Source organism: Nanorana parkeri, unplaced genomic scaffold, assembly GCF_000935625.1.
Source record: "Nanorana parkeri isolate BGI_ZX_2015 unplaced genomic scaffold, ASM93562v1 scaffold130, whole genome shotgun sequence".
NCBI lineage: Eukaryota > Metazoa > Chordata > Amphibia > Anura > Dicroglossidae > Nanorana > Nanorana parkeri.
Window position 1 is genome coordinate 2119353 of NW_017306398.1, and position 27540 is coordinate 2146892.

The window sequence follows — 27540 nt, forward strand, 5'->3', positions numbered from 1 at the left end:
TATATATATATATATATTTTACTAGGGTTCCATGTGAATTGATTGGCTCAGACAGGAAAAAGATTGCCTCAGTTGTGATTAGTACACTTGAATGAAAACTAATCCAACCTGTTGCTTTGTACCTCCAGCCTCTCATCACCTTGGACAGCAGCATCTCCTTGACCTTCAGCGTGGAGGGAACAAATACCATAACTGTTCAAGTGTCTGCTGGGAACACCCTGATTCAGGACACCAAAGAGGTGGTGGTGCACGGTAAGTGACGTTTGCTTTATTGTCTGAAAGTGAATAGACATTTTTTAGAGTTGTTTTTGAGAGGCAAGGACCAGAGTTTGGCCTCCTGTTGGCATTTTTTTTCACTGTCCATAACCCAGGCTGGGCAAGTTCCACAATCCCTCCTTTCCCTGGCATGTTTGAGATTGCTCTCACCCTGGCGTGATGTAAGCTGCTAGGATCTCCTCTCCAGAATGCATCAAGCATACGTTCCTATACAAATCAACACAGGGGTGTGAGATCATGATGCTGCCATGCTAGTGGGTTCTCCAAAGGAATTATTGGAGAATGGACTCCATAGAGAAAAACCAGGAAGTTCCTCTCGCCATCAAAGTTCCGGCTTTCACAATATGATCCGAGGTTGGGGTAGAACTCCCACTGGCAGCAAACAAGGAAGGAAGGATTAAAATGGATTTCACACCAAGCCTTTTTTCCCCAAGTTTTGGGTTGAGTTCAGAAAGGTTCGCAAGCTGTCAGGTTTTCAATGTCAACCGTGTGCCTTTGGGGGAGATTTCCCCTCCATCACTGTCAAAGAGACATAATGAAAAGTAAGGAGATCTCATCAATTAGGGCAGAGATGGCAGCAAAAAATGTAAAACCCAACTATAGTTTTTTTAGAAAATAATTACAAAATCAGTAGCCCAGAACTTATTGCTTTGCTGCAATACCCACTTTCACCCCAGCACTGTCCCCCACTGTCCCCCACAGCTCCTCTTGCAGGTCGAATAGCATGTAACCCTTACAGTGGGGAAAGGGGGGGGTCCTTGTAGGGTGTGAAAGGGTGTGTTTTTTTCCCTCTTGGAATTCTTCTTTAATTTAAATTACATTAATTTAAAATAAAATAATACATTAAAGGAGAACTATGGGGTCAGGGTGTTTTCCCCCATAGTTCTCCTTAGGGTAACCGGAGGACACAAACTAGCGTCCTCCTGTTACCCTAAGCTCAGTATACCGCGAGCTACAGCTCCCTATATACTGAGACGCCGCAGCCGGAGCGGATCCCGACATCGATGTCGAGATCCGCCCAGCTGTGTGAGTGACAGCTGGCTCTGCCTATCTAGAGGCAGAGCCAACTGTACCCGCCCCCTCCCCCATCCGTTCCGCCAGTCAGCGCTGGCAGATCGGAGCGGGGAGGGGGGAATCCAGCCCCTCCCCTGTCACAGCAGAGAGTCGTGACAGGATCAAGAGGTGAGCGAACGCCGGTACGTGTTCGCTCACCTCCCGATCTACTGAGCCGACCTGTGACAGTCTCATTGTCACAGGTCGGCTAGAACTATGAGGTGAGTGAAAAGCACTTTTAATAAAAGTGAATAATGACTTTTTATGAGATCAGTTATAAAAAACCCTGAAGAGCTGGAAGGTGTTGAGCTATTTCTTTAAAAAAATAATGTAAATAAATCAAAAACAAGAAAACCCAAAAAGCAAGAAAAAAAGTCCTTGTGCCCATAACCTAAGCTCCCCAAAAAAAGCGTGGAATGCAGACGTGTCAGTGAACTGATGTTCTCAGTTTCGGGATTTGCCGTCTTCTGATATTAGGCTGAAGTGTAAAACAGTTCAGGAAAATACAATTAAATCATCCGTTTCACTCCGGAGCCGCGACGTCACAGAGAGACGGCCATCTGTTCTGTGCGGAGCGTCAACAGGTGAAAGCACGCAAAGTCATTAGCCGATTGGTGATAAAGTTAATTCAAAATGCCATTAAGTGGATGTGAGCGCTCAGCGGGCCAAAAGCAACCGATTAGAAGCGGAGACTCCTAAATATCCGCATTCTTACAAATAATCATTTTTTGTAAATCTTCATCTTCTCTTGTATTTCATTTATTTCCCACTCACCTTCTTTTATTTTATTTCACGATGCCATTTATTTTAAAGCCAGCTCAGATTTTTTTTTAGATTTGTAGTACAGAAAAATGCATGATCTGCCAGAAATCCAGCGTGCTCCCAACTTCCTGTAGTGAACTGACAAAGCTGCCTCTGCTGCACTGAAATCCTAAGCGGTGTTGTCAGCTCTGCCCAGTTCTCCCCTGCTGGACTACAGAACATCCCCCTTATGTTATGGAAATTTGGGGGGAGGGGTTTCATCAGGGCCGGATTTCCCACAAGGCCAACCAAGGCCCGGTCTTGGGGCAACAGGGAGTAGAGGGGCAGCAGGGGTGTGGAATTCCTATCTCCTGATGCCCGGGACATGCAGTTCTGGGAGCCGGGTGGGTAGTTGTTTCCTACATTTAGTCCTGCTTTGGGCAAGCAGAGATAAATGTACAGCGGGGAAGCCGCCGAGATCACTTGTATGCAGCCTGCAGGTATGCCATTGTCCATGGGGGGATTGGCGGGTAGTGGGGGCGCATTGAGGAACCTGGCCTTGGGGTGGCAGAGAGAGTAAATCCGGCCCTGGGTGTCTTGTAGTATAGCAGGGAAGAACTGGGTGGAGTGACCATGCTGCTTTGGAATTCAGTACAGCAGAGGCAGCGTTGTCAGCTCAGTAAACAAAATTAGGAGTTGACTGGATTGCTGCCAGATCACTAGGCATTTTTCTGCAATTGAATAGTTTTTTAAGGGACAAAACATCCCTTTAAAATGCGCATGCACCACAGAGATGTATAAAATATATATATATATCTATAGATATATAGATATATATATATAAAAAAAAAAAAAAAAATTGAAAGAATTTTTTATTTATTTTTTAAATACTTCACAATGTATTATATTAATGAATTTAAACACAGTTAATAGAATAACTTGAATCTGTCTTCACATTAGCTCCTACTACACAGCTGCCTTCAAAATGGGATAAGGAGAAGCCAGCGCAGGAATTCAGCCGAACTCTATTGTACTGCATTGGGCAGCTAGGTCTAACAATGGGAGCTTGCTAAAAGGAGGCAAAAACAAAAACAACAGTTTGTTGCTGCTCTACATTGTCCCATTAGCCATTTTTTTCTTTAGTTTTTGACAAAGTAGAGAAGGGTGAGATTTTTTGCTTTCGCTGTCTGTATCCAGTTAGGAAGATTCCCCTTCACTTCCTGTCCCAGATACATAGCAGGAAGTGATAGGAAATCTCTATGAACTGAGGTATGAGATTTAATTTCAGTTATGAAATCTTTCCTATGGGGAAGTCCTCTTTTATACAATGTACCCGCAAGAGGTTTTCCCCATGCCTTGCCTCCTGTTCTGGCGCCAAATGTAGAATTTTAGGTGTTTTATCCCTTTCTGTCCCATTGACAATTGTCACCAGGACAAAGGGAGATGGTGAATTTGCCCAGTCAAGTCACAGACAACAATAAAACTTAGAGCAGAATGTTATTCCACCAAAGGAAAACAAAAAATTAGAGGTGAGGTATTACGTACCTGGTAGAGAACCGAGTAGTGAGGAGGCCTCCTTTGCAACTCTTGTCCCGCACCCCTGAGAGTGGTGACAGGGAGTGAGAGGACAGAGAGCAGCACCGGTGCCAGAGGGTGCAGGGCACAGTGCCTGGGTGAGTCCAAAGCTGGTCTCCAAGGAAGCAGGTGTAGATGCAGCTGGGAAGACCACCAGGAACTGGAGCAGGACGAGGTCAGGCAGGCCAGGGTCAATACCCATCGCGCAGCGAAGTACAAGTATAATAATACTAATAATAATTAGGGATGCACCGATATATCGGCCGCCGAAACATATCGACCGAAAATGGCACTTTGGGCTCTGCATCCGCGCTGCTCTGTGTCCCAGGGGGGTGGAGCGAAAGCGTCACAGGCGGCCACACCGTTCAGCCTCCGGGCACAGTCCGGCAGAACGGTGTGTGGGTGGAGACAGCCCGCGCTGTCACAGGAGGCTGAACTCTCCTCCCGCACCGCTCGCTCAGCCTCCGGTGACAACGTGTCAGGATGGAGAGGGGGTACAAGCAGTTGGTGATCGCTGAGTGTTTGTAGATAATTGAGGACATGGTATGGTTACTATATCCTCAATTATGAATGAATGGGAAGTGATCTACATCTCCTCCTGATACTTCACTTCCTGTTCATTCATGATTGTGGTTATAGTAATCATACTCTTTCCTCATGTTATCAATGAACAGGAAGACTCATAGAGGATTTCTGTTCATTGATAACAGGGGATACAGAAAAAGAGATGGAGGGCTCTGTGTCCTCAATCTCTTTTTCTATTTTAAAAGGGAAATATCAGGGATCTGTTTAGAACCCCCAATATTTCCCCGAAAACCCCTCAAAGTAAAATAAAAAATAAAAATATTTAATAAAAAAATGAATAAATAAAAAAAATAACAGTAGTCACTATTTAAGTTTTAGGATACACAGATAAAAAAAAATTATTTGTTACATTGTCAAAAACCTCAATCGTTGTGTGAGGAAAAAACTATCATGTGAGAGCAGAAAAAAAGATGTTGTAAGTAGTGAGACCCATGGTGATTATTATATGTTAATTTTACATAATTTTTATATCATTTAAAAAGATCGCACGTTCAGACCCAGATTTTCGGCTGACAGTCCGGTCTTTAAACACTTTAACAACAGCTGCTCTTCAACATTTAACAAATTCTGCTGTTTTGCTGATACTCGCTCCATGGCTCTGAGCGCCAACAATCATCCCACGTTCAAAGGCTGTTAAATCGCATTGTTTCCCCGTATCTTCAGAAACAAATAACTTCTACTGTCATGGTAACCAACCTGCTTCCCTATTTATAATGGTCTGGCCCTCTAGCAACTTCAGCGCCAAATTATAGCTAATTTGCCTATAAACGTCAGGTGGTCGTAATAATCTGGCCGCTCAGTGTATATATGAAATAATATACAATGAAATTATGTAAATTAAAATGTTCAAAAGGCCTGTCGATATTCTTTCCAGACGTTTTGCAGGTGGAACGCTTCACATGCATGTAATTCAGACGTTACATATCACTTTCCTTTACCGTAGTTCAGCTTTAAAACTTTCAAAGAAAATCTCACTTTCCCCACCCTCACCGCAAGCCTTTAGCGAAAGACACAACAGCCACACAGGGAATTGACATAAAGCGTCTTATAATGCCTTTTAATGATTGTGTTTCAGAGTATTTCCAGTCGCAGCTGCTGTCATTTTCTCCGAACCTGGACTACCACAACCCCGACATCCCCGAATGGAGACAAGACATAAGCAGACTCATTAAGGGAGCTCTGATACAGGTACGTATTAATGGTGGCAGCTGAGGTCTGCCTGGGATATGCTGCGCGCTGCGGGCCATTGAGGTTAATGAAAAGACGCTGCACTGCAGCGGGAAAGAAATAGTGTTCCGGCTTGTTGTACAGCACATGATAAAACTAGAGGTCTATCTCAAGACCCTGTTGTGTCATCCAAGGCAGGATTGTGTTATTCAATTTAAGACATTATTAAATCCATCTTTCCTAACTCATTACTCATTATTGTCAATAATAACAACAATTAAAGGTTAAGTCCACTTTCCCAAGTCATTTTGAGAAAATGGAATTACCCCTTCCAATCTGGCCCCTTCTTCCCCCTGGTATACTTACCTTTCGGCGAGGGTTCCTTACCCTCCGCCGGTACGGGTCTACTCTCCATATCCCATACTGTCACATAGCACAGCCCTATGCTATGGATTTTGAACTCAGGTGACCACGTTGACCAATGAGAATCGCTTCTTGCTCCGGCGGAGGGGAAGAAGTGTTTACCCTTTCTTTTTGTCCTGGCGACCATTGCCCTGCCCAGCTCCAGGCAACCAGAGCAAGGGCTCTGGCTGGCGTCCTCCTCAGTTACTGGCAACCAGTGACTTCACAGGTTGCCAGGACCGGGGCTGGACGGTGGCCGAGCATCCCAGGTTGTTAAGACCCGGGTGGGGAGATGTGTATGGCTCTGCATCTCCCTGCATCTCTTAGCAACTTGTGACGCTCGGGGTGCTGTGGGTTCTAACAACCAGTGATGTCACTTATTGGCAGGAACTGGGCAGGACGCTGGCCAGAGTATTCCAGTTTGCCAGTATTCCAGTATTCCGACTTTCAGCAATAATCTGTTTTTTCAAAAGAAAAATATCATATAATACCATATAGATTAATAGTGAACCACAAGATAGAATCAACATACAGTGTATGTTTACTGGAAGTTGATTCTATCTTGTGGTTCAATATTAATCTATTTGGTATTATATGATATTTTTCTTTTGAAAAAACAGATTATTGCTGAAAGTCGGTATATATATATATATACAAACATACAGAGTGAATATATCCCCCTGAGGAAGCCTATCATGAATCTTTTAAACCAACAAGAATTTAAATAAATGTTTTTCGTATTATATACATCTGAGTCCTTTCTAAACACACTCCATCACAATAGAAATATTGTAAACAATTGCTAAATGCAGGCACACTGCTGCTCTGCCTGCGGCCCCCCTCCAAGTGACCCAAGAGATGCCGGCTGAGGCTGCCTCATTAAAGGGATGGCCAAGGGGGGAAAGCCTCAGATGGCAGTAAAACCTGACATGAGTTTTAATCCTTTCCCATTATATCCAAACCTAAAAAAAAGTTTTGGGTACAGATACAGTTTACATTCAGGAGAGCAGCATTGCCTAACCTTCACCTTCCCATCAGGCAGAGGTCACATGACCATTGTTCTGATATTACCTTAAAAATCACATCAACTAGCTCAAGTATGTGATTACGATTTGTCTAATTTTTTACATGAATTGTATATTCATCTGTTTAGAGAAAAAAAAAGTTACAAGAGGTTGTTGGAGACACTTTGTATCTCTGTTTTCCGGGCCCTGTGGAAGCCAGCTGAGCTGCCATACTTGTGATCACAAGTAGTTTTAATACCTTTTATTCTTGCAGAGCGAGGTGAGGTGAACGCAGCCAAGCTCCGAGCGCCCGTCCTCTAACCACTGCCAGTTCCTCGTGCTGAGTCAGTGCAGAAAATGGCTAATCATTACTAATTCATTTGAGTCCCGGCTGCAACATGATTAACTGTGATTGACTCGTTCAGTTATAATATGGATGTCAAACCTAATCTAATAAGACATCCCTATGTAATGACCAATTAATTAGTGTCCGCTCACTGGAAAGTATTATGGAACCTCTAGTTTGAAGCCAGCTCCCATTCCACCGAGACGGCGCTATTTTAAGTGGCTGAAGGACTGTGATTTTCAAATATGTTCTTTTATTTTAAGTAAATATAAAATTCTTTGAACTTTTTTTTAAATTATTTTTAAAGCTTGTGTCATGTGATCAACTGTAGTCCTTATTTATATTTATTTACAATCGTCCACTACACCCTGTGTGGCCAACCCGTGGCCCTTTGGTACTTAAGTGCGGCCCTTAGCCAGTAGCTAGTGTGTCCTTGCCTAGGTGCCTACTCAGGGAGAGTAGAGGAAAGTACTGTAGCACTTTTCTCTTTTTGTAATATTTTATTTGTGTATATTTTTTTTCTTTGACTGTTATAATAGATCTTTATGAGAGGAGAATCAAACGCAGTGCCAGTGATTTCTTTGAGGTGCCTGTAGAGAGTGCTGAATTTTGAAGTAACTGTAATGATCATGGAACATGCCTTTGGTCTCAGATCATCTCCTGTAGTATCTCTGCAGTCTCTGACCATCTCCTGTAGTATGTCTGCAGTCTCTGACCATCTCCTGTAGTATGTCTGCAGTCTCTGACCATCTCCTGTAGTATGTCTGCAGGCTCTGACCATCTCCTACAGCATTCCTGTGATCTCTCACTATCTCCTGTGGTATTTATGCAGTCTCTGATCATCTCCAGCAGTGTGTCAGCCAGGGTGACCCTGGGTACAGGTGCCCAGAGTCCCCAGAGCACCCCCCTCCCATCAGAGTCCCCACAGCCCCCCCATCCCCCCTTACATCAGCATCCCCAGAGCCCCCCTTACATCAGCATCCCCAGAGCCCCCCTTACATCAAAGTAACATTAGTGTCCCCAAAGCCCCCTTTACATCAGCATCCCCAGAACAGAGCCCTCATCCTTGCATCAGAGTCCCCAGAGTTCCCCCTTACATCGGCTTCCCCACATCCACTCCTTCCCCAGGGCCCTCCTTTGCATCAGACTCCCCAGAGTTCCCCCTTCAATCAGCGTCCCCATAGTTCCCTCTTAGCTCAGCATCCCCATTGCTACCCCTTACATCAGGGTCCCGAGAGCCCCCACTTTGCATCAGAGTCCCCAGAACCCCCCACTTGCATCAGCATCCCCAGAGGCCCCCCTTACATCAGCACCCCCCTTACATACCTTCTCAAGCTGAGAGGCAGAGCACTGGAGGAGGCAGAGCAATGTGGGAGCAGGTCGGGAAGAGAAAGTTCTATCCTCCTCTTCTCTCGGTTTGAATGCTGGGTAAGGGCGGGGAGAACGTATGGATCAGAGTAAAGCACAGTAGGCACCTTAAGACTCTAGATGTTGTGGAACTACAAGTCCCATGATGTATTTCAAGACTCTGACAGCCAGAGGCATGACTCCCAGAGGCAGAAGCATGATGGTTTTTTTAGTTTCACCACAGCTGGAGTGCCGAGAAATGATCTCTGGCCAAGACGTTGATTCAACACACCAGTGACAATTGGTGTCACTGGTTTCAAAAAAATTATGTTGCTGGAGTTGAGTTTATTTTTTTACTACAGGAAGTGAAATAATAATGAATCTACAGACAAGGATGGTGATATTTCCGAGAATAAATCACTTTATATGCGGTCCAGTTTTGGTCACCAATCCACAGACAGGATATCCTGGAGCTGGAGAGAGTCCAGAGAAGGGCAACCAAACTAATTAAAGGAGAACTATGGGGTTAAGGCTTTTCCCATAGTTGTCCTTAGGGTAACGGGAGGGCGCAAACTAGCGTCCTCCCGTCACCCTAGGCTCAGTATATAGGGAGCTACACCTCGCGGTATACTGTGACGCCGCAGCCGGAGCGGATCCCGACAATTATGCCGGGATCCGCCCAGCTGCGTGACTGACAGCTGGCTCTGCCTATCTAGAGGCAGAGCCAGCTGTACCTGCCCCCTCCCCCATCCGTTCAATCGAGGCGGGGAGGGGGGAATACAGCCCCTCCTCTGCCGTGACAGGATCAAGAGGTGAGCGAACGCCGGTATGTGTTCGCTCACTTCCCGATCTACTGAGCCGACCTGTGACAGTCTCATTGTCACACGTCGGCTAGAACTATGAGGTGAGTGAAAAGCACTCACCTCATAGTTCTCCTTTAAGGGGCTGGAGGACCAAAGCTATGAGACAAGGTTGCTAAATTTAAACTTGTGCCAGACTTGGAAGTCAGGCAATTAAGGGGCGGGATATGATTTTATTGTACAAAATGTTGGGTGGTGATGGCAACATCAGCAATAAACCGTGTACTCTAAACTCCATAACAAAGACTAGAGGCCACCTCCTAAAATTGGTGTAGAAAAGATTTAACCACAAGGGGCGTTGGGGATTCTTTTCAGTCAGAGCGGTTACATTTTGGAACTCGCTGCCACAAGCACTGGTTTCAGCAGAGAGTGTTGAATCGTTCAAAAAGCATTTAGATACCGTCCTCAGAGACCATAACATACAGGGGTACTCTTAAAAACAAAATCACATAGGGACTGTGTACATACACAAACAGACACACAAAGGTTGAACTTGATGGACCTGTGTCTTTATTCAACCTCCAATACTACCGTGTTTCCCCGAAAATAAGACACTGTCTTATATATTTTTTGGCTCAAAAAAAAACCACACAAGGTCTTATTTTCGGGGTAGGTCTTATTTTTTTTTTTTATAAATTCTTTATTTATGAGTTTTTTCCCAAGTGGTAGAAAGACAACTAGTACAGAAAATACAGACAAGAAGCGTACAGATCATACTTAAGGCATTTTCGGAAAATACACAAGGATTATTCGGCTAACACGGGGTCAGTAGGAGACACTGGCAATCTCACGCCTCGTCCACGCCAACTGGCATCGTTTTCCCTGAGTATCATATATAGATCTGTGAGCGCCAAGCCCATAGCATGTCCATACTCAGAGTTAAGAGTGAGGTATTGAGAATGAGATGAGAAAGTCATAGGGAAGAATCCTAAAAAGAGTACTAGGTCTTATTTTCGGGGTAGGTCTTATTTTCGGGGAAACAGGGTATGTAATAACCCACAAAATAATGGTAATTCTTTTCACAAAGTGCCTTTATGTTGCTGGTTCTCTGTGACCGCCCTCTGCTGCTACTCTGAAGGCGAAGTTTGGGGAGTCAGAAGATCATTACAGAGATTTGCAGCAGAATTTATTTGAGCTTGTATGAAAATGACAGTAGACGACGAGGACACGGCGGCAATAACAAACCCCCGAAAAGATGAAGAAACAGGATTTTTTTTAGCGGCTCGGTTTGTGTTTTCCATGTCAGAGGTCCCGGCGAGCTGATTCGATGGAAATATAATGAGGAATATATTATTTATGATGCTTACAAAATACGTGATTAAAGGAATTCGTGCTTTGGCTGCAGATCTCTCCATGAAGATACGTTATCTCTGAAAATAAGCGAGGGTCCTACATTCCCCCTCCCCCCTTGTCTAAGGCACTTACATAAGCATTATTTCTTTAGATAAAAGATGTATATAAATATTTTCATGTCATTGTATACAATGTTACACTTCAAGTTCAAGAAGTGATACAATGTATTAGACATGCGCACAACAGAAGAATTCGCTTTCAGACAAAACAAATGAAAAGGAAAAACGTTTTTTTCATTCGTTTCGTGAAAGGAAACTCATTTTTATGTTGTTTTCGGGTTGCGGAGGCAATGAGCCTTCCAAATCCCAAACTGCAGAGCGAGCGGCGGCCACATCGGACGCCGGCTCGTTCTATGCGCGCGCGCCGCTATTTTGTTATACACCAAGATGGCGGCGCCCACATGTCCGAGCACCCTCATCTTGGTCTATACCAAGATACACTCCAAAATGGCCACCGCTCTTTCAGCGTGTGACGCCACCGTCATGTGACGTCACACGCTCCTCCTCCAAGAGGGCGGCGGGCATGCGCAGAACGTGCTGGTGGGCGATACGCCCACCACTTTTTCGGCGTGTGACGCCACCGACATGTGAGAAAGCGTGGAGATTTCCTTTGGCTCTACATACCGTCATGTGACGTCACACGCTCCGTCTCTAAGATGGTAGCGGGCATGCGCAGAACACAAAGGCGGCCAATATGGCCGCCCGTGTGTTCTGGAAACGAATATCGTTTTAGTATATTCGGGCATATATTCAATTCGTTGTTTCGGATTTGGACGAACCGCCGACTCTGATTTTCGTTGATTTGCAGGTTCGTCCGAATGCTCATTTCTACGAATGTATACATCTTGTCACTTGCCATTGAACAATACTTTCTATTGTACAGTCTTTATGTTTTCCTAAAGCCGTCGTGTCAAAGTTCTTTGAAATTTACTATGGCAGCCGGCCGCGGTCTGGAGAAAGGAGTTTTCTGAATCCTTTGTCCCCTTTTCTATTGTGCTCGCATAAGTGTTCCATTTATTTTGTCACATAATAGATGTTTACAAATATTTGCATGTATTTTTATGCTCCGCCAAGTGAAATAAATAACACAATGGAGTCTATTTATCACAAACTTTCAGAGCCATTCGCCCTATGATCCTTTCTTGTGAGTAGATGCAAAAACGAAGCATCTCAGATATATTTTCCAACATGTACATGAAAAAATTTACTTTTTATTACACTTCATAACCCTAACCTTAACTTAAGCTTAACCTAACCCCTAAGCTTGACTTAACCCCTAAGCTTGACCTAACCAACCCCTAGCCTTGATCTAACCCCTAATCTTGATCTAACCCCTAATCTTGATCTAACCCCTAATCTTGACCTAACCCATATTGTTGACCTAAATTTAACTTAACCCCTAACCTTAACCTAACCCCGAACCTTGACCTAACCTTAACCTAACCTTGACCTAACCTCTAACCTTAACCTAACCCCGAACCTTGACCTAACCCCTAACCTTAAAGGAGAATTATGAGGCGAGTGATTTTCACTCAGCCTCATAACCTGAGCCGACCTGTGACAATGAAACTGTCACAGGTCGGCTCAGTAGATCGGGAAGTGAGCGAACATATATCGACTGTCACTCACGGGTCCCTGCAGGGTTTCCCCCTCTCCGATCCTTCAGCATCGACTGGCGTAACGGACAGGGGAGGGGCGAGCACAGCTGGATCTGCCTCTAGATAGGCAGAGCCAGCTGTCAATCCCGCAGCTGGGTGGATCTCGACAGCGATGTCGGGATCTGTTCCGGCAGCGGCGTCTCAGTATACCACGAGCTGTAGCTCCCTATATACTGAGCTTTGGGCGATGTGAGGACCCGTAACCCACCCACCAGTGAGCCTTAGGAGGACTATGGGGAAAAGCCCTAACCCCATAGTTCTGCTTTAACCACCTGAGCTACCTTTCCCAATCTCCCGTGCCAAAACCTATTTCTTCCTGTTTCTTATCTATGTCAGATTTTATTAAACAGGTTTTACTGCTTTGCTGGTTTACCTTCTATTAAAATCCAACTAGTGATTGCCACTGATTGCTCTAAAACTCATTCTGCATATATCCTAAAAACACACTCAGTGGCCCAGACCTGGACCTCATTTTTCATCATCTCAGTGTCCCTGTAACTCAAAGTGTCTTTTATATTGCAGGTGACCCATATCCCCGAGGAGCATATCCTAGTAGCCATGTTTTCTGGTCTCCCAACATCAGCGGAACTATTTATATTGCCACCAAAAAATGTCAGCGAACGGAGGAAAGGTAGCAAAGCGGACTTAGAGCAGGTGAGACATTGTATTATGGCCCGTAATAGGCTGTACGTTGACTTGTATCCTGCCAGCAGGGGGAGCTCTCTGCTACATTTCACATGTTTGTTTTTTTCCTGCCACTTTACCGCATGTTGTAAAAATCCTGCTGTTTATAGAACTCAACCAAAGAAACAGGAAACCGCAGTTGTGTTATCTCTTTTGAGATACCAGAGTGCTCTGACAGCCCTTTATCATATATACAGTATATGGAGAGAGAAGAGAGACAGACAGACATACAAAGAAAGTTACGATTATATACATATAATATTGATCTCAAATTATTATTGTTTCCTGTTAAAGTGCATGAATCGCCAAAACTTTTATTTTTAGTTTTGGATAGCGTAAGTAAGAATTAAACACCCTATCAGTTTGTGTTTTTTTTAATATATACTATTATCTTGAACATGGTCTTCCCTACTGCAGCTATAATCTTCTATTTCAGCTTTGGGTCAGGCAGCTTTAACTCAGTCCCCCATTTATGCCTATGGAGAATCCAGCAGGGATTACATGGCAGCAGAGCCAGTAAATAGGCAGATAGGTAGGAAACTCTATTTTTTTTCCTGTGTCTAAAGAACATCAACGTATTACATAGAACCTTTCACACCAGTCCCTGTCCCATGAATGAGCTCATTCTTATGTCCCCTATAACATTTGGTGCCCATTTACCTGCCAGAAAGTCTTTGGATTGTGGAAGGAAATAGCAACACATGGGTGATACCAGCACAATCACACTGAAAACATGCAAAGTCCATGAAGATAATGTCCCCGGTGAGAGATGGACCCAGGACAAGAGCTGGAAAGCAGGACTGCCACCCACAAAGCCTCGAGGGGTCAATGCATTGAATTTAGATGGGTATTGGTTTTAGATGGGCTTTAGAAGACTGAACTACATTTCTTCAGTAATGCTTTTCATATGTTGCTATACTGACCTCCTTTTATATCACATCTTCATTTTTAGATCGTCGAGTCTCTTCTTAGTGCCCTGAATCAGAACCTTGTAATGTTTGAGCTGAAGCCAGGAGTGCAAATCTTTGTATATGTGACACAGCTTACTCTAGGTAAGTACTGAGCATGCATTGATGGAAAAAAAGCATATTTGCATACATATATATATATATAGATAGATAGATAGATAGATAGATAGATAGATAGATAGATAGATAGATAGATAGATAGATAGATAGATAGATAGATAGATAGATAGATAGATAGATAGATAGATAGATAGATAGATAGATAGATAGATAGATAGATAGATAGATAGATAGATAGATAGATAGATAGATAGATTGATAGATATACAGTATATCAATATATATATATCTATATATATATGGGTAAGCCGTATTAGTCCAGTGGACAAGACGTCAAAAAACGAAAACAGTATATAGTCTTTGCCTCCCTTGCTCTTGCACTAGTCTGGCAGGTCCTCGCCCAGCCTGTCAACATCACTATATGAGCAGTGTTCAGACAATCACATGCACAGTTCCTGTAGTTCCAATGTTCCTGAAAATTCCTAGTCCCGGTGTATATTGTATTTCCTAGTGACCCCTGTACCCCCAGAGACTGTGAGCCCTGCCCCTTTGAAGACACTAGCTGCTTCTCTGCCTCCTAGCTAGTGAATCCTGTTCCTCCAGCATGCCCTACACTCCATTTAGGAGATCGTACATGGATTCTGTACTATCTTTTGGTCCTCTGGTCCTTTCCTTGGTCAATTGCTGTCTCCGGTGTGCAAGGGCCGCAGCCTGGATGCCGGCCTGCAGCAAAGCCCATCATCCCTTGCAGGATGTGTTAGTCAATATTAGGTGGTTTCTAAGACTCAACGCCTTGGCCCGTTTTAAGGTTCACACTTCCACCAAGGGTGCAGACTGCACAGTGGGCCAACAACCTTGCTAGCCCATGACACTCAACCTCACCAAAGGATAATAAAATAATCTGTGTTAACATCTACCCCTGTCACATGCTATAGTTTCTGAATGCACCCTTATTACAAAAATACATTATTTGGTACAAGTCATGGTGTCTAAAGCCACTCCTAGCAGATATGATGACATTTTCTCATGGATCCCCTATGTAAAAAATTTGAAATCAACCATTGATATCCATTCCCTCACTGTTGATGAACTTGGCGAGAGACAGCTTCATACAGTTATTTTGCTGCTGGGAGATAATATTCTACTAATCCCCATCTCAAATTTGCTTGACTTTTTGGAATGTCTTATCATAGTTATCATTGGATTACATAAAAGATTTAAAAAGAAAAGAGAAATTGTGGACTTGTGTGGCATAATATTTTCATCAGGTTCCATTCAGTTATCTGATTTCCTATTTTCAAGAAAGTTTGACTGAAGCAAACCATACCCCTTAACTCGGCTGGCTCCATCGATCGGCAACCGTTTGCTAACCCACCAAGCAGCGCCCCTTTCAAGTAGTGCCCAGGGCATGTGCCATATGTACCATGCCCTTGATACGCAACTGGATCATCATCATTCCCACAATTCCTTGGTGAGGTCCAGTGATGACACCCACACCTGAGCAAAGCCTGTCAGAAGCCAGGATGTAAGGAAAGGGTTTTTTTAAATTTTGCTCTATTTTTTTTTCCATTTTGCTTTCTTATTTTTATATTTTTACCTATTTTCTTATTTTTTCAAAGAGGAAGATTGATATGAGCGATCCTTTTTAATCAGAAAATAGCATCCCTGTTAAATACTCTCACCCTATCAGTGTGCTTACAAATGACTCTCATTTCTGGGAATGTTTTGAAGAGAACCTGAAAAAAAAAATAGTTATTTTTGTATATTGCGTCTTATTCTGTCACCTCGATAAATCAAGTTTTGTGATGTACAGGAATAAACTGACACGCGGACTGTCTCTCAGCTTCAGGGCAGCTCCGTCTGATAAAATATTTACTTGCCTTAGAAGTAAAGTTTTTTTTTGCTAAACAATAAGTAGATTCTCTATCACGCTGGCATGCTAATTTTATTATTCCTTTCAGCATAAAAAGGACATTTTTTCCTACCTTCTGCATATATTTAATTTTTCTTTCCTTCTGAATTTTGCATACATATCAAATTCCAATATATTTATTTGAGCTTCTCAGTATAAATCTTTTTCTTGTTTTCTGTTCTTTCTATTTTTCTGAGAACGAGTAAGTGATTTAACTAAACATGAGTTTAGTGTTTTAATCTCAGCAGTGCGGTGCTAAAAAAAAAATGTGGCTGGCGTAAGCTTTTTTGCATTTCAAGCACGGGGCAAAAAATGCTTACTGTTCAGCTCAGCGAACTGAATTGGACAGATCAAGATTGACCCAGATCTTAGACCGGCCAACTGTTCTGTATTAGCCAGGCTGTCTTTTATTTTCATGATATATTATATTGTAGCAATCCTTACACTTTACTGACTCTAACGGGGATTATTCACTCAGCCGAGTGAATAACCACGCTGAAGTGAAGTGAGCCGAATGCCATTCAGCTATTCACTTCGGCCCTGTACATTGGCTAAAATCAGCCGTACATCGGCTGGCTTCAGGTAAGCCGAACATGCTCAGCATGTTCGGCTGAGCTGAAGTGAAGAACACGTTCGACTCAGCAGATCCAACAACTGGATCGGCTGAGCTGAACCTTTGGCAGTTCACTCGCTGCCGTTTGCCCTATTCCCAGGGCAGAACAGGAGCGAGTGAACAGCCAAGTGCCGCCGAGCGGCATTCGGCTCGGTTATTCTGCGCGCTACCTCCGACCAGGTGTTTTACATTTGTGGGGAGAATGGTTTGCTTCAGCAGACCATTCTCCCCGGTTTGGCTGTGACTTCGGCTCAGCTGAGCCGAAGCATATGCGTTCAGGCCGGCTCCGCTGAGCCGTTTGCCTGCCTTGGCCTACAGTACGGGCTATTGTGTATAGCCCGGATAGCAGCACTTCGGTTTGGCTAAATGCTTCGGCTTAATCCTTCGGCTCAATAATGAATAACCCCTGAAGTCTGTGAAGAACCCCCTGTATTTTATTTTATTTAAGTACCCATCCTCCAGGTGGCCTAAATACATTAAATACATTAAAGGATTTAAAAGTACATTGCAGTAGAAACTAGAAATCAAACGTGTTTCCCCGAAAATAAGACACTGTCTTATTTTTTTTTGGCTTTTTTTCGGGGTAGGTCTTATTATTTTTTAATGTACAACAATCCAAAGTTAACGCAAATCCAAATTAAATAATCCAAAATGGCAAAGTTAAGCATAGGGTGATCAGGGCAATCAGGGGTGCCGTACCTTTCCAATCGCTGGCCAGAATGAGCGAAACGCACTTTCACTATTGATTCCTCACCGGCGGAGTGCATTTGGTATCACTCCGCCTGTGACAGGAGCCAGCACTATAGAAGAAGCATCGCCTTATGCGGCTCTGCTCCCTCCGCTGCCACCTCGCTTCCTCTAGCGCTGGCTTCGTTGGCACCGCTGATTCTCTCCCGTGGCTCTTCAAGTTCCCCCTTATCCCACCACCGGCCCTGGGAATGTTCACAACTAGGTCTTATTTTCGATGTAGGTCTTATATTTTAGCAATTCCCAAAATAGTACTAGGTCTTATTTTCGGGGTAGGTTTTATTTTAGGGGAAACAGGGTAGAGAGTACAACCAACCTGCCAACTAGTTTTTCGTTTTTTTTAATTTAGGAATTTTTGTACTGTAACAACCCAACCTTTTACCTTCTGTCTGTAATTTGGTGATGATGGAACACATCTGTTGGTGATGATGGAACACATCTGGTGATGATGGAACATGCTCCTTACTGCCTTGTACCTATTGTAAAAAAAAAAAAGCACTAAAATTGTCCCACATCAGCCAATCAGATGCAAACTAAGCGGCCTAAATGAGACTGGTAATTGGAGATGAGCAAAATTGAGAATTTGGTTACCCCAAAACAATGGGGTTTTGGTTACCCCAAAAGGATGGACATTTTAGTGCTCAATGGAGAAGGTACAATTTAGATGGTTTTTATTGGGTTTTTAACGGGACAATGTGGACCTTAAATGGCCTCTGAACATCACTTCAGTTCCTTTCACCCATCCTAGATCTGTGTCTGTGCTGAATAATGTCTCCTCGTTAGCCTAATTATCTTTCTTTTTTTTTTTTACAGACAGCAACAGACAGCAATTATACATTACATGTCTTTATATAGCACCACAATTTACACGGAGCTTTACCTAATGCATGTTCACATCAGTCCCTGCCCTCAAGGACCTTACAATCTAAGGTCCCTGTTGCACACACATACAAAGGCCAATGTAGACAAGAGTCAATTAATTTTCCTGCATGTCTTCGGAGTGTGGGAGGAAACTGGAGTACCCAGAGAAACCCAGCACAGGAAGAACATGCAGATGGTGTCCTGACCAGGATGTGCTGCCCAATTAAGCCCTACATTGGGGCCTGTGCCTGGTGGAATGTTGACCCTCATGGAACAATAAAGCTTTAAAAGTAAACAGAGGATTCCTAGAGATATCCTACAGCCTAGATACAATCTATACTCATTTAGTAAATCAACCCCTTATTTCAACATTGGAATATTTCCCAAAATGTCCCCAAATGTTGGCCTGTCTGTTGCTCAAGGAATCACCAAGTCTCCTTTCTATGCGAAAATTATTTTATAGCAACCTAATGTATTTGCAGTCTCAGGAATACCTTTGGTGCCCAGAGATTTGATTATGTGAAAAAAAAATTGAGAAGTATTTTGTGATATTTTTCTTTTTTTTCCCCCTAGCACCTCTAGTGGATAACAGTGCCAGTCACAGCAGTTCAGCGATGCTGATGCTCCTTTCGGTCGTGTTTGTGGGCTTAGCTGTTTTTTTAATCTACAAGTTCAAGAGGTAAGACGGAATGTACTGATCCCCAATGAACTCATAAAAAAAAAGGGGGGGTGCTGTTGGAGTGTGACACCACTAAGAGCCGGGTGTGGATATGTGTAAGGGCTCTGCATTTATTCACCCAACTCTTAGCAACCGGTGACGCTTTGGTAGGCGTCCCGCCAAGCTCCTGGAAACCAATGACGTCACTGGTTGCTAGTAGCTCGGCAGGATGCCTGGCAGAGCGTCCCAGGTTGCTAAGAGCTGGTCGGGGAGATCTATATGAGTATGTTAGTTGTTATCTCCTGGAAATTCGAGCGCAGAGCTTTGGTCATAAATATCAAATTTAATTTTTACTGTAGTCGCCCTTGTCCTATCATCTTTCCTCACACTCAACAAATTAATTAATTTTTATGTTCAGGACCCAAAAATATAACCGTTTCAAATGTTATTAGTCTGAGGAAATATTTCTTCTGACTATCTATATTTATAATTCAAGCCAGCCAGTGGAGCTGTTTTATCAGTTTAAAGTGGTAATTTGCCTATGCTTAAAAGCCTGTTGTTTACAAAGCTCAGTAGCTCAAGTTCCACCTTGTGCACAAAACCGAATGAATCACTTGAATGACTCCCCCCTTACTTCCTGTCTTGTTTAGGTCAAAGACACTACAAAGTTTCATTTAGAGGCCCATTCGGAAGGAAATCGCAAGTCAAAGGAGGATCCGTTGACTTGAAATTTCAACCTCCGTTGACTTCTGTTCCATTTTTTTTTTTTTTGCCAATCTTTATTTTAATTACATATGTTTATAAATAAATGAAAATAAATAAATACACCTATATGTTTTGCGCTTTTTTACTCTCGTTCCGTTGAATTGAGATTATATCCGTTTTTGTTCCGTTATGTTGCACTGAAAAAAGCGAAACAGAACAGATCGCAAAGGTATGAACTGGTCCCATTTCCGGCCCATTCATTTTTCGGTGCCCTTGTGTTAGCATCCATTGAAAAACAGATCTGGCGTGAATGGGGGCCTTAAATGTATGGCCAGCCAAAATCTTTTTTTCAATTAAAAATTGAGTGCGAAGGGGCAGAACTCTCTTATTGTTACGACTATCGGGGGCTTAATTAGAGAGATTTCTCCGCACTAGACATGTAAGCTCCGGAAACATTTGGTTCGGTTCGGATTTTGTTATTTCGGGATTCGGATCCGAAATTCAATTCGGTTCGGGTTTCAGATTCAGACAAAATCCAAATTTTTGTTACTTTCGGATGAGTTTACGAATATTAATTGCGAATTCCACAGAAAAACCATTTACAGATATTAATACTAAAGCTGAAGCTCCTAGACCCAAATGGAATTCGGGGTCCAAATTTGCAAATACTATTCGGAAGCTCCAGAAAGCAATATGGGTCTGGGAGCCATATGCATATATATGCATAATATTAAAGCTGAAGCTTCCAGACCCGAATTGCATTCGGGAGCTCTCAAATGCTGTTTGGAAATTCGGACTCCATTCAGGTCATGGAGCATCAGTTTTAGTATTATGTATATATAAGTGGTATTCTATAAAATAATATTTGTAGCGGTAACATTGTGACCCATATATACATAAAACTGAACCTGAGGCTCCTAGACCCAAATGGCATTCAGGAGCTCCCCAATGCAATTCGAAAATTCAGATCTTGAATGCCATTCGGGTCTGGGAGCCTCCGTTTTAGTATTATATGTATATACTGTATATGGCTCCCATGTTGCCATAATGAAAATTTGTGTTTAGACCCATTTGGATGAAAAGTCACATGTCCAATTCAATGTAGTTTTTGAACGAAATTTGGGAAGGATCCAAGATTCGTAAACAGAAATTCAGATGCGGGCGCATTCGGATACATTGGGATTCGGAAATTCGGATGTGTCCGAATGTCTGAATTTCGGAGAATTCGTAAGAATTTTTATTTGGAACGAAATGAATCGCACAAGTCTACTTCGCACTTCCTGTCTTCCTTACACTTCTTGCCAGACAGGAAGTGATGGGAAATTTCCAACAGCAACACAGACAGAAATAAAATGCTCAGTAGAGTATGGGAAAGCTAGAACAATCCTTGTTGGAGATTTGTCCTCACTTCCTGTCTGATGAGACCACTGCCAGCAGGACAGGAAGGGGAAATCTCTTAAATGAAGCCCCGGCTAGCAGTGAAAACCCAACAGGGGTTCTAATCATTCCTCACTCTACCCAAAGCTAGAGTAAATGTTTTTGGCTTGCAAAACACTTAAAAAAGGTAAAATTGACCCAAACCGTTCACACCAGATCCGTTCCGATACATTTTACAGCACATGGCAACGGAAGGTAACCCAGAAAATGAATGGGTGTGAATGGGAGCAGTTCACACTGGTCCAGAAGTCTATGGAGGTTCAAGTTGCAAGCACACGGACCTCCGTTGACTTTGGATTTAGGTCCTACGTTGGTGTGGATGGGCCCTTACAGTAACACAACCCTCTTTTTGGCCGCAGGAAAATCCCGTGGATCAACATTTACGCCCAGGTTCAGCACGATAAAGAACAGGAAATGATTGGTTCCGTCAGCCAGAATGACAACGTGCCCAAAATCTCGCTCAGCAACTTCACAGAGGAGGAGCTGGCCGACAAGGAACTGGACACACGAGTCATTGGTAATTTTTGGTACACCGTTTCTTTTTTGAACCCCGGCTTGATACGCTGATGGAAAATAATTGCTTGGCAATGTGTAGCCAGCCAATTAATCAGCTATGACGCCAAGTCGCAAAACGTCCATGGCAGTGTTATAATGAATGGGTTCCACATCAGTTGGCCGTGCTGCAAAAGCACCGAGAGGCTCCACACTCCCCCTCCGTGGGAGCGCTGCTCCTCTCTGACCCCAGAACTGATGTACACAATGTTACTTTGTCATTGCATTAATGTATTTTCCTGAACTCGTGCGGCGCTCAGGTTCAAAGCAATGGCACATTTGATTACCGGTTGCATTTGCACAATGATTGTGCGTCTTAGACATTGGGGGCGGCTGTGCACATCATGGCTTTAAGAACATTGATGTGATAATAAATCAGAGGGTAGAAATGGATGTTTCTGTGAAGATCTTCAAAATAACTGAGCGTAATCTGCTGCGAAAAAAAAAAGGATATGTTTTTATTAGATCAAGTGTTATGATAGATAGGAGATAGATAGATAGATAGATAGATAGATAGATAGATAGATAGATAGATAGATAGATAGATAGATAGATAGATAGATAGTAGAGAGAGATATAGTAGATTGATCGAGAGAGAGATAGTAGATTGATAGATCAATTGATAGATAGATAGATAGATAGATAGATAGATAGATAGATAGATAGATAGATAGATAGATAGATAGTAGAGAGAGATATAGTAGATTGATCGATAGATAGATAGATAGATAGATAGATAGATAGATAGATAGGAGAGAGGGAGAGATAGATAGCTAGAATGCTCGATCGAGAGAGATAGTAGAGAGAGGGAGATGGTGATAGATAGACAGAGAGATCGAGAGAGAGAGATAGTAGATTGATCGATCAATAGATAGATAGACACAGAGATAGATCGATAGATAGATAGATAGTAGACATGTAACCATTTTTTGGATTTCGGATCCATACAAATTTTTATTTCTGAACAATCTCATGTTTAGTTTACTGAGTTGTACTGAGATTGTAGTGCATCGCTGGAGCGAGCTTGGAGCGGTGACTACTTTACAACACACACAGGGACCATGGGGAATAATAGCCCCCCTCCAGAAGGAAGGACAGTGTCAGCATTAATTCAGACATAATTGGAGGATCTACAGCCGAGTGATACACAAATAGGATACATTGTTGTTCAGAGTTAAGGAACCTGAAGGTATTTTTGAGGTTTAGCTCCGGAGTTTAGCGTCACTTTAAGACAATTACAGTTTAAAATACATAACCTGCCGTTCTGATTTGATGTGAAGGTATAGCGTAAAACATTTAAGATCAGACGCCGTGACCAGAGCGACAAAATGTACTAGGAACAAATTACACAAGATTAGGTTGTGTTCTTAGCGCTCCACGTATGCTAACATTATTTTCACAGTAAGCCTTAATAATATACTCTCCAAAGATTACATTTAGAAAATGACCCGTGGCAAATATATATCTGAAAGCTCTTTTATTTGTATGTTTTATTGCAATTTAAGAGGAAGAAAGTAAACATTCTTAGAGGCAAAAATATTCTTCAACCCATTAACTGGCTTTCAGATAGTTTTTTTAATGTATATATATTTGTAGTCAGAGCCCCACTGGGACGCACCTGAACGCAGAGATGATGAACCAGTCTAACTTGACCTGAGGTGTGCCATGGTCGCTATGGTCAGTATGCAAGTAAGGGGGCATACTCAAAGAGTAAAATGTTACCAGAAGGGGTAAGGGCGGGTGGGGTGTCACGAACGTACCGACAGGTGAGTAGGGGAAACGGGGAGGTTTAAATGTGTGGGGCTCCTCCCACAAATACGACCAACAAGTTGGCCTCATACTTGTAGTCAGAGCCCCACTATATGTATATATATATAGGTGAGATTTAGCTTCAAATGGTAGCGCATTAAGGACGGAGTCCACTCACAAACATATTCTTTTTAGGGCTTCCTGCCCACTTTTATTTAATAGTTCACACAAGTTTTCAATCACAGGGGTTTCTCCAACATAAGAACATAACTTTAGCTTTGTCTTTTAAGCAAAATAACGTTTTTCAAAGTCTCACCGACTTCAGGTTATTACAATAAACCTCTCCCAAGCAGGCTGTATCCAGCAGACTTGCCACGCAGGCTGGTTCCAGGATGGAGTCCTCCTGACTCCTGGACAGACACCTCCCTTGTCTTCCAGCTGGAACCCTGAACCTGAACCAGCATCCTTTTCATAAGGGCTGTGCACAGGTGCACCATCATTCGGTGCTGGTCACCACTAAAGCTCGAACCCAGGAATGGAGATTTCATCCCTCCCAATGCTCTTTGAAATCTCCCAGTTCCAGGAACCCAAGCCAAATCCGGAAAACCTGGGAAGAACTGCAAAGCCAGCTCTTTCCCAGTAAACGTTAGTGCTTTCTGGAACTGCTCAGCCCCCGTGGCTGAGAGTCCTGGGTGACTATAATGCCAAATGACACCATGTCATTGCCACGCACTGCCACAATATATGTATTATTTATATATTTTTAATTTTATATATATATATATATATATATATATATAATTTATATATATAGCCCTTCTGTGCCACATTTGTAAATAGGAAGTACGAGAATGAGATGCATTCGTTTAAAAAAAAAAGGAAAAAAAACCCCTGAAAAATAATGTTAACACTTGCTTTTGTTTTTTTTCTTTTTTCTACTTTGTAAAATGATGTGTTTTGCCTGAGGTAGAAGGCCTTTTGGAAAGCCAGGTGTTCCTCTGCGTGACCAGCGTTGTTTATCACCAATTTTCCAAAAACAGACCAGGAACTTTTGCGCGGAATTTAATTTAATGGCAGGGTTTTTTTCACAATTTTGTTCCTCATCACATTCTTCAACCAAGCCGGAGAATCACGTTCTCCATCCAAGCCACAAAATGAAGGCTACTTGGCAACATGAGCTATCATCTTCAACCTATGGACCCTATGGACTTAATATACAGACTCCCCATATTTTATTTTGCAGAGGTTGGACCAGTGTTTCAATGGAAAAAGAAAATCACATTTTACCACTTTGTTCTGACAACTTGCATCTATTTCAAGAAAACATAAATCTCTCCTTTGGTATCCGAAGGTTGATGCGTTGACAAGGTGTTATTTTGCGTTCGGGGAGGATGTCACCTTTCATTGTCCATGCCAAGTATGAAAGGGATAACATGTGACAAAAAAAAAATACTGTGGAATAATCTACCAGTTTTCTATGCCGGTGGAATGGAGCTCAACCAGTTAAAGGTCCTTCAATGTCATGGGGATGGTTTAACGACCGGAAAACAATGTACAATATTTATTTTTGGTCATTTTATTAAACAAATCAGGGAAGAGTTTTCTTTTTTTTATTGTTTCATGCATGCAGAAATTAGTAACGTGTTGCACCTTTGATTAGTAACTCCGACATTGGTCATCGGTAGCTGAAGTTGTGCTCTGATTGGATACAAATGTGAAAATTCTTATTTGATTTTTTCCTGTAGAAAACCATATTGTCATATTTTTTTTTACATTTAAATTAATTTACTGGGCATTTGACATTGAGAAGGAAGAAAGAAATGGAATCCCTTTTAGATTTGGAAATATGCTGTAACAAATGATTCTTGTTTCAGAGTGACTGTTCTTTTTGGAATTCATTATTTTTTAACAAAACAAAACAAATGCATTGCAGGTTTCTTGATTAATTAGGAAGCTGAGAAGGATTTTTTTCGATGGTACTTTCATGGTCAGTGCTTTTGAAATGTCAATTTTTTTTTTCTAAATCTGTGTACACAAATATAAAATTATAATCCTTACAATATTGTTATTCTGACCGCAGTGTACATTCTGAATCACATACACCATCTGAAATGTTGATGTTATTTTTTTTTATAAAGTCCCTGCTTTACGAGATGGATGACTGAATACAAATTTATAATTGTGTTTTTTTTTTTTTTTGGTTTAATAGATTCAATGCTCCTACTGTGTCTTATGAAAAATCTGGTTTGTTCAACCACTGTCACCCTTTGCATGTTTATAGCAACGGTACTCAAGGCATAATGTAAATAAGTATGATGTAAATAGCTTTTTAATTTCTTGGAAATAAATTAATGTTTAGTAATATAAAGGAAGATGAAGAGTCTTTTGTAAATCACTGGGATAATGAGCTTGCTCTGAGAAGCTCGCCGACTCTCTGTACACTGTTGACTTGCCATTGGGAGACCAGGTTGCATTACATGCACCAATGCTCTTTTAATACACTCTTTCACACATAAAAAATGAAGTATTTTCTTTCTTTTTTATATATGTTTTAGGCAAGTTACTTGCCGGATTTGTGGGAGGGGCCCCGCACTTTTAAGCTCGTCCGTTCCCCCCACTCACCCGTCGGGACGTCCAAGTCATCCCACCCTCCCTTACCCCTTTCATAGATACGAAATGACTTAGTTGGGTCGCCTCGTGACTCCACGAGATGTTGAAAGGTGATGCGAGGAATCTGACACTGCACTGTTGCCCTTCTGTTGTCTTGTACCAGTCTTGCCCCTCCCCCGTTCTGCCCTAACATTGACTAGTCGCTGACGGCCACAATTTGCACGTTCAGACCCAGATTTTCAGCTGACAGTCCGGTCTTTAAACACTTTAACAACAGCTGCTCTTGAAAATTTAACGAATTCTGCTGTTTTGCTGATACTCGCTCCATGGCTCAGAGCGCCAACAATCATCCCACGTTCAAAGGCTGTTAAATCGTGTTGTTTCCCCGTATCTTCAGAAACAAATCACTTCTACTGTCGTGGTAACCAACCTGCTCCCCTATTTATAATGGTCTGGCCCTCTAGCAACTTCAGCGCCAAATTATAGCTAATTATAGCTAATATGCCTACAGGTGGTCATAGTAATCTGGCCACTCAGTGTATATACTGTATATGTTTGGCTACTTTACAACACACCAGGGACCATGGGGAACAAAATTAGCCCCCCTCCCTCCAGAAGGAAGGACAGTGTCGGCACCAATTCAGAGACGATTGGAGGATCTACAGCCGAGTGATACCCAAATAAGATTCATAGGGGGGAATTTATCAAAACTGGAGCAGACAAAAACTGCAGCAGCTGTACATGGCAGCCAATCAGCTTCTCTTTTCAGTTTGTTCAGTTAAGATTTGAAAATGAAACAGACGCTGATTGGTTGTTGTGCACATCTGCTCCAGTTTTGATAAATTCCCTTCATTGCTGTTAAAGGTTCAGGTACTTGAATGTATTTTTAAGATTTAACTCCTGAGTTTAGTGTCACTTTAAGAGCTTTTGCCCTTCTAAGGAAGCTGCTGTAATTTACACTCCTTTTACATTCCTATCTGGATGTGGCAGTGAGAATTTTCTTAAAGGGAGTGTGGCAAGAAACCAGAGATCCTAGAAGAAACCCATGCAAACACAGGGAGAACATGCAAACCCCTTGCAGATAGTGTCCTGATCGGGATTTGAACTGGGAGCCCCCAGTTCGGTCCCTATCACACACACAGGCAGTGCCAATTTTAGACAGGGGCCACACTTCCAGCATGTATATGGAGTGTGGCAAGAAACCAGAGCTCCTGGAAGAAACCCATGCAAGCACAAGGAGAACATGCAAACTCCTTGCACATAGTGTTCCAATCAGGATTCGAAAGGGATGATCTCCTCAATCTGGGGTCTGTCCCCAAAAATCGGGATGTAGAGCTGCAACAACTAATCGACCAAGTCGATTATAATCGATGATTGAAAAAGTTCTCCAAGTTTTCAATCATCGATTATACAGTAGGCTTTCGATTAGTTGGCCCTGTTCGCGTCTCCACATACGCCGCATGCCGCACCTCCTCCCCGCCTCACGCTTGCCGCTTTCAGACCCACCCACCTGCATCCACGCTCCACATGCCGCACCTCCTCCCCGCCTCACGCTTGCCGCTGCTAGACCCGCCCACCTGCATCCACACTCCACACGCTACACTGCCTCACACTCACC

General features: G+C 42.7%; 1 protein-coding gene across 1 annotated transcript in view; it reads left to right on the forward strand.

Moving 5' to 3' along the window:
- LOC108784872 (VPS10 domain-containing receptor SorCS3-like) overlaps positions 1-27540 on the forward strand; it is a 436296-nt gene that overhangs the window by 392600 nt on the left and 16156 nt on the right. The window contains exons 21-26 of the mRNA XM_018553807.1: positions 129-252; positions 5306-5418; positions 12889-13020; positions 14003-14102; positions 18785-18890; positions 21371-21528. Coding sequence (XP_018409309.1) covers positions 129-252; positions 5306-5418; positions 12889-13020; positions 14003-14102; positions 18785-18890; positions 21371-21528 — 733 coding nt within the window. The remainder of the gene's footprint in view (positions 1-128; positions 253-5305; positions 5419-12888; positions 13021-14002; positions 14103-18784; positions 18891-21370; positions 21529-27540) is intronic.